General features: G+C 40.3%; 1 protein-coding gene across 1 annotated transcript; it reads right to left on the reverse strand.

Annotated features, from left to right (window-relative positions):
- Window positions 1-2,669: 2,669 nt before the first annotated feature.
- Window positions 2,670-6,269, reverse strand: LOC138811670 (zinc finger protein 717-like). The gene is made up of 5 exons (XM_069999373.1): window positions 6,149-6,269; window positions 4,849-4,938; window positions 3,888-4,213; window positions 3,557-3,767; window positions 2,670-3,304 (listed from the first exon to the last, which is right to left on the reverse strand). The coding sequence occupies exons 1-5, from the start codon at window positions 6,267-6,269 to the stop codon at window positions 2,670-2,672; spliced, it is 1,383 nt and encodes a 460-aa protein (XP_069855474.1).
- Between the last annotated feature and the right edge of the window lie 361 nt (window positions 6,270-6,630).

A 6,630-nucleotide genomic window follows, 5' to 3' on the forward strand; every position in this document is an offset into this window, starting at 1 on the left:
TTGGTATGTCTGTAATGCATTTGCCAAATTAGAGGTTCTCAGCGTTGCAGTGTAGCCATGATTATCCAAGCCTTTACAGTCATTGGAGCAGGTCAGTCCCCCCAAGCGTGGCTTGCCACCCTAAAACAATGAACACAGATTGCAAAGCCAAAGTACTGCAGTCGAGAGGCTGTGAGTTTTGCCCTCGAGGAGAGCATGTTTGATTGCACATGGGTTCGATTCGCCTTTTCCCGTCCTTGTGAAAAATGAATCAATGGACAGGCTGAGTCATCCCTAGAGAAGGTACCCTCTGGGAGAAGGCTTGTATGCAGTCCTTGCATTGCACTACAGGGATCAGACCTCTGTTCTCATCTGTGTTCTTTAAACAAAAAAGGGGGAACTGTAGAGAGCTGCGAGAGGCCGCACCTGGAAGATGGCGCTGGCTTCCGCCCTCCGCCTTCCCGATGGCGAGTGCTTTCTGTGGTAAACAACTCCTTATATGGCTAAGGCAAAGAATCTGGCTTGCTTCCGCGCACCTGAACCTATTGGTGGTTCCCACGTGGCGTATCAGGGTTGGCTACCCAGCGGTACTTAAGGCTGTGGGGAATTCTCCCCGGGGTGGGGGGTCAGAAGATTACTCAAAGGTCCTGAATAAACTGCAGAGAGAAGAGTCCGGTGTCGCGTCTTCCTTGCTGGTCGAGGCGGTAGCGACAGGCCAGCCTAAATAGGGCCTAAGCAGGAGGCACGTCTACAGGAAATTCCCAGTCCAGGCACTGGACTATCAGTTTGAGTAACATATCAGCCAAATGCCCATGCCTGCTTGCAGGGATCCAGCCACACCCATCAGTTGGGAGGTAAGTGATGGATGGGGCATTTCCTTCCCCCTGCATGAAAACAAGATGCCAGACCCCACCATCTACCATGTGGCCAAAGGGCACCAGCCACACCTGACCTCCTTACTTAATATTACTGTATTATTAAATCAATTTATAAAATGTTACATCCTCTTTATCGTTTTGTAAACATTCAAAAATTTGCTTTTTGTAAAAGCCATATTTCTTGAGCTCTACCTCTGAAACAATAATTCTCACATTCACCAAAAATTAAACATTCATCTTTTGAATACTTTATTTCTTCCTTCTTCCTCATTCCTTCAATTCCTCTTTCCATCTCTCACTTCCCTACTCTTTCCTTCCTTCCTCTCAGGGTCTAGAAGTGATGCTGTAGCTCAAGTGGCACATGGTTTCATTTCTTTGTTAATTTCAATTTTTGTGAGAGATTGATCAATATCTTTGTGTGCTTGATTATTTCCCCTAATGTCATATCTACTTTGGCCCTCTATGATATAACACAGGTGCAAAACATCGTCCACATGGTCTTTTATTATACCTCACTCAGCAGAACAACTAAATGGGCTAAGAGTGAATCAATCACAAGTTTTTCATCACCAGTGATTAATTAAAGAAAAGTGCAAGCACTTAAGACACTTTGGGGTTCTCCCCCAAGACAAAATGCAGGGCTGCGAAGGTGGCTCAGTGGTAGAGCGCTTGCCTTGCATGCTCGAGGCCCTGGGTTCGATTCCTCAGCACCACATAAGCAAAAAGAAAAAAAAAGCGGGAAGTGGTGCTCTGGCTCAAGTGGTAGAGCGCTAGCCTTGAGCTAAAGAGCTGAGGGACAGCGCCCAGGCCCATAGTTCAGGCCCCACGACCGGACCCAAAAACAAACAAACAAACAAAATGCAGAGATTCTAGTCTTTATTAATCCATCATATTTTTTTAAATATATATTTTATTGTAAAGATACTGTATAGATTGATTATACCATTATATGAGTTAGGTCATTAATACATTTTCTATCGAGCATTGTTACCCCTCCAAGAAAGACTTTACCACTGTTATGACTTTTTCTAGAAAACCTTTCCATTTTTTCTACATATGATTTTTCTCCTCTTTGTGTGTGAGGGTGTGTGTGTGTGTGTGTGTTTTGTATGTTCTGTGATGAACCCTGAGCTGTGTCTTGTAGTTCGAGGACTCCACATCTGCTATATCATAAGGTCTCTATCCTGTATTGGTACTGTATTGCGATTTCAGTTTTCTGACAGATCAAAGACTTTCCCATTTGGTACAATCCTGTTATTTCATTTGTGTGAATCAACTTATGTGTGTTAAGCTGTCTTTCCACATTGGTCACATTCATAAGGTTTCTCTCCTTGTGTCTGTGATGGATGTTAAGTTGTGCCTTCCAGGTGAAAGAATTTCCATGCGTGCTACATACATAACATTTCTCTCTGGTGGGTTTTTTTCTGATGGACAGAAAGGTGTATGTTCTACATGAAACATTTTCCACATAGGTCACATTCATAAAATTTCTCTCCTGTGTGTGATCTCTGGTGGATAGTAGGTTGTAGCTTCTGGCTGAAAATCTTTCTGCAAATATGACATTCACAAGGTTTCTTTCCTGTGTATTTTCTGATGGACAGTGAGGTTTGACTTCCAGGTGAAAGTCATTCCACACATGTTACATTCATAAGGTTTCTTTCCTGTGTGTATTATCTGATGGACATTGATGCTTGACTTCCAAGAGAAGGACTTTCCACACATGTTACATTCATAAGGTCTCTCTAATGTGTGTGTTTTCTGGTTTATAGTAAGGTTTCCTTTATAGGTGAAAGACTTTCGACACAAGTTACATTAATAAGTTTTCTCTGTAGTATGTGTTCTCTGATGGAGATTAAGATTTGATTTCCTGGTGAAAGATTTTCCACACATCTTACATTCATAAGGTTTCTCTCCTGTGTGTGTTCTCTGGTGTCTAGTAACATATTCCTTCCAGGAGAAAGACTTTCCACAAATGTTACATTCAAAAGGTTTCTCTTTTGTGTGTGTTCTCTGGTGACGAGTAAGCTTTGATTTCTCAGTGAAAGACTTACGACACGCGTTACATTCATAAGGTTTCTCTATATTATGTGTTCTCTGGTGGCGAGTAAGCATCGATTTCTGGGTGAAAGACTTTCCACACTTGTTACATTCATAAGGTTTCTCTCCTGTGTGTGTTCTCTGGTGGAGAGGAAGATATGCCTTCCACAAGAAAGATTTTCCACACATGTTACATTCATAAGGTTTCTCTCCTGTGTGTGTTCTCTGGTGTCTAGTAAGATATGCCTCCAAGGAGAAAGACTTTCCACAAATGTTACATTCAAAAGGTTTCTCTCTAGTATGTGTTCTCTGATGGAGATTAAGATATGATTTCTTGGTGAAAGATTTTCCACACATCTTACATTCATAAGGTTTCTCTCCTGTGTGTGTTCTCTGGTGCAGATTAAGATATGCCTTCCAGGAGAAAGACTTTCCACAAATGTTACATTCAAAAGGTTTCTCTTTTGTGTGTGTTCTCTGGTGGACAGTAATGTGTGTCTTCCAGGTGAAAGACTTTCCACACATGTTACATTCATAAAGTTTCTCTCCTGTGTGTGTTCTCTGGTGTCTAGTAACATATTTTTTCCAGGAGAAAGATTTTCCACAAATGTTACATTCAAAAGGTTTTTCTTTTGTGTGTGTTCTCTGGTGAACAGTAAGCTTTGATTTCTGGATGAAAGACTTTCCACAAACATTACATTCATAAGGTTTTTCTCTAGTATGTGTTCTCTGGTGGACAGTAAGCTTTGATTTCTCGGTGAAAGACTTTCCACACTTGTTACATTCATAAGGTTTCTCTCCTGTGTGTGTTCTCTGGTGTCTAGTAAGATATGCCTTGCATATGAAAGATTTTCCACAAATGTTACATTGAAAAGGTTTCTCTTTTGTGTGTGTTCTCTGGTGGACAGTAAGCTTTGATTTCTGGGTGAAAGACTTTCCACACATGTTACATTCATAAGGTTTCTCTCCTGTGTGTGTCCTCTGAGGGACAACAGGGTGTTTCTTCTCAGTGAAAGACTTTTCACACTGTTTACATTCGTCAACTACAGAAGACACATGAGGACTATATGCAGCACATATCTTACCAGGTTCACTGAAAATACCCATGCTCTGACAGGCAGTGACCTTTTCTATCCTCATCCCTAAGGAGTTCCCATTATTCTCAATCAGTTCTGACTTCGGTATTGAACTCAAATGAAAACTTCTTATAAGTCTCCCTTTTTCCTCCCCTGTGTTATTATTCATGATTGCTACTTCAGAGAGATATTTATTGTGACGTTCCTGGCAGGTGCTAATCACATCCTCCATTTCTGGGACATCTAAAATGAATAATAGAAAAATAAACAAAAACATAAATGAGATCCATAAATTCCTTAATGTAAAGATATTTCCTCACATTCTGTTGCAATATTTTCAAATATCAAAGCATTGCTTTATGCAGAATATATATATTTCTCTGCAATGTAGTAATTAAGAAAGAAGTACTGACATTTTACAATGGAAAATAATGTTTTTCTGTACTTCAGATTTTTATATTTTTCTCAAGGAAATATTTACTCCAATTATTCATCTCCGTACTCTTAATGCTTCCATTCTGAATCTCCCTCTATGCCCAGCACCACTGATATGAAATTGTCCTGATCCTATTTTCCTCCCTCCTGCAAAATACTAGTTTAAAATGAGATCTCCTTACTACATTTCTTATTGTCTTTTTCCTTTCTGAATGACTTCTCTACAGACAAATAGAAGTGCTAACATTAACTACACTGGAACAGCAAATTCAGTTTCTCTCCACAAGAATTCTGGATTGACAATTCCTTGAGACAAAGGATCACCTAGTTCTCTTCGACACATGACTCAGGGCACTAGGAATACTATTGCTCTGTACAGCTCAAGATAAACAGACCAACTGGGCTCTGGACCCAACATCACTATTCAAGATGCTTTAACTCACCTGTGAAATTCTCTTCTGAGTCTTCTCTCATCCATGGTTCTGCACCTTGCTCCAGCTTCACAATCAATATAGGTTTAGGAACACAGTGCCCTGTGAGTAAGAAATAGTGGAGAACTATTGCTCTTGCTGGGTCATCATTAATGCAATGTTGCAGACATCCTGTTCACTGGGTTGCTCCTACATCTGGTTTCTCAATTGTTTTATTTTTGGGGGGTGGGATCGTTTTTGGGGCCTGAATTATGAGCCTGGGAGCTGTATCACACCTCCTAAGCTCAAGGCTAGCACTCTACCACTTGAGCCACAACGCCAATTCTGGCTTTTGTTCTGCTTTTTTCATGCTGACGAATCAAGCACAGGGCCACAAGCATGCAAGGAAAGGGCTCTACCACTGAGCCACCTTCCCAGCCCATGGTGTCTCAATTCTTAACAGCTCCATGGTGTACTTTCCCCCAGCTTTGGGTTTATTTTCCCAATGTGTGGCTTGAACTCAGCTCTTTTGCTCAAATCTAGCATTCTACTAGTTTGTGTCTTGGCTACATTTCTAGTTTTTGAATGGTTAATTGGAGATAAGAGTATCATGTTCATTTTTCTACAGTTGCTGGCTTTAAACCAAAACCTTCAGATTTCAGCCTACAGAGTATCTAGGATTCCAAGCTTGAAGCAATTCAGCCTATGTAAGGTTTGGCTTACAAATACACACTTTCACACTTTCACCTACTGATTTCCCGATCATACTGACAGTAGTAATGTATATTCTATTTAGAGTGTAGATCCACCTATAATAATCACCCCAAGTCTGGAAAGTCAGTCTCCTATTAGTGGATCATAGTTTAGAACTTTTGTCCGACTAATGATTAGAAATCTTAAAGACTGAGAATAAAATTAGCTCTTCAGATACACATAATGAAGTTGAAGTTTCCCTTAGGAAGAAATGACACTTCCCATAGACTGGAATCTTTTTTTTTTTTTTTTTAAATGTAATGGTCCAAAGGCTTACATTTCTAACCCTATATTTAGGAGGTAAGATCAGAAGAGGCAGGCTTGAAACCAACCTGGGCATGGAAATTCAGAATATTCAACAAAACAAAAGCCAAAATAGAGTTGTGGCTGTAGCAGTAGTGTGAAAGGCAAACAACATCAAGCTCCCAGACCTGAATTTGGCTGGCTTTTATACTAGCAGTTTTTTTTTTTTTTTTTTTTTACAAGGGAATGGACTGGAATCTTATACCTAAATAACATAGTCAAATGTCTACTAAAATAAAAGCACTTGACCTTCCAAACAAAAGTGACCTTTGCTCACCCAAGGACATTAGGTTGTTATAAGTTTCCAGCATTACTTCTCTATGAAGGGTCCTCTGACCAGGATCCAGATCCTGCCACTCCTTCCAGGTGAAGTTCACAGCCACATCATCAAATGACATCAGCTTCTGTAATGGCACATTTCCATCAAGAAATTAGACCTGGGTCATGAGAATTCCAATCTGGAATTCCATTATGCTGCAGGTATGCTTTTGTCTTACATAAAATGTTTGCAGCTGGCTATGGTATCTTTTCACTGGGAAAATTAAATAGCAAATTAGAAATATTTGACAATACATAAACCTGGCCACTAAAATAAACAGATTTTCAGAGAACTGGTGGCTTATGCCTGTAATCCTAGCTATTGAGGAGGCTGAGGTCTGAGGATCAAGGTTCATGTCCAGCCCAGGCAGGAAAGTCCATGAGACAATTATCTCCAATAAACCACCAGAAAACTGAAAGTAACACTATGACTCAAGTTGT

Source organism: Dipodomys merriami, unplaced genomic scaffold (assembly GCF_024711535.1).
Source record: "Dipodomys merriami isolate MVZ:Mamm:240054 unplaced genomic scaffold, mDipMer1.0.p SCAF_547, whole genome shotgun sequence".
NCBI classification, from domain to species: Eukaryota; Metazoa; Chordata; class Mammalia; order Rodentia; family Heteromyidae; genus Dipodomys; species Dipodomys merriami.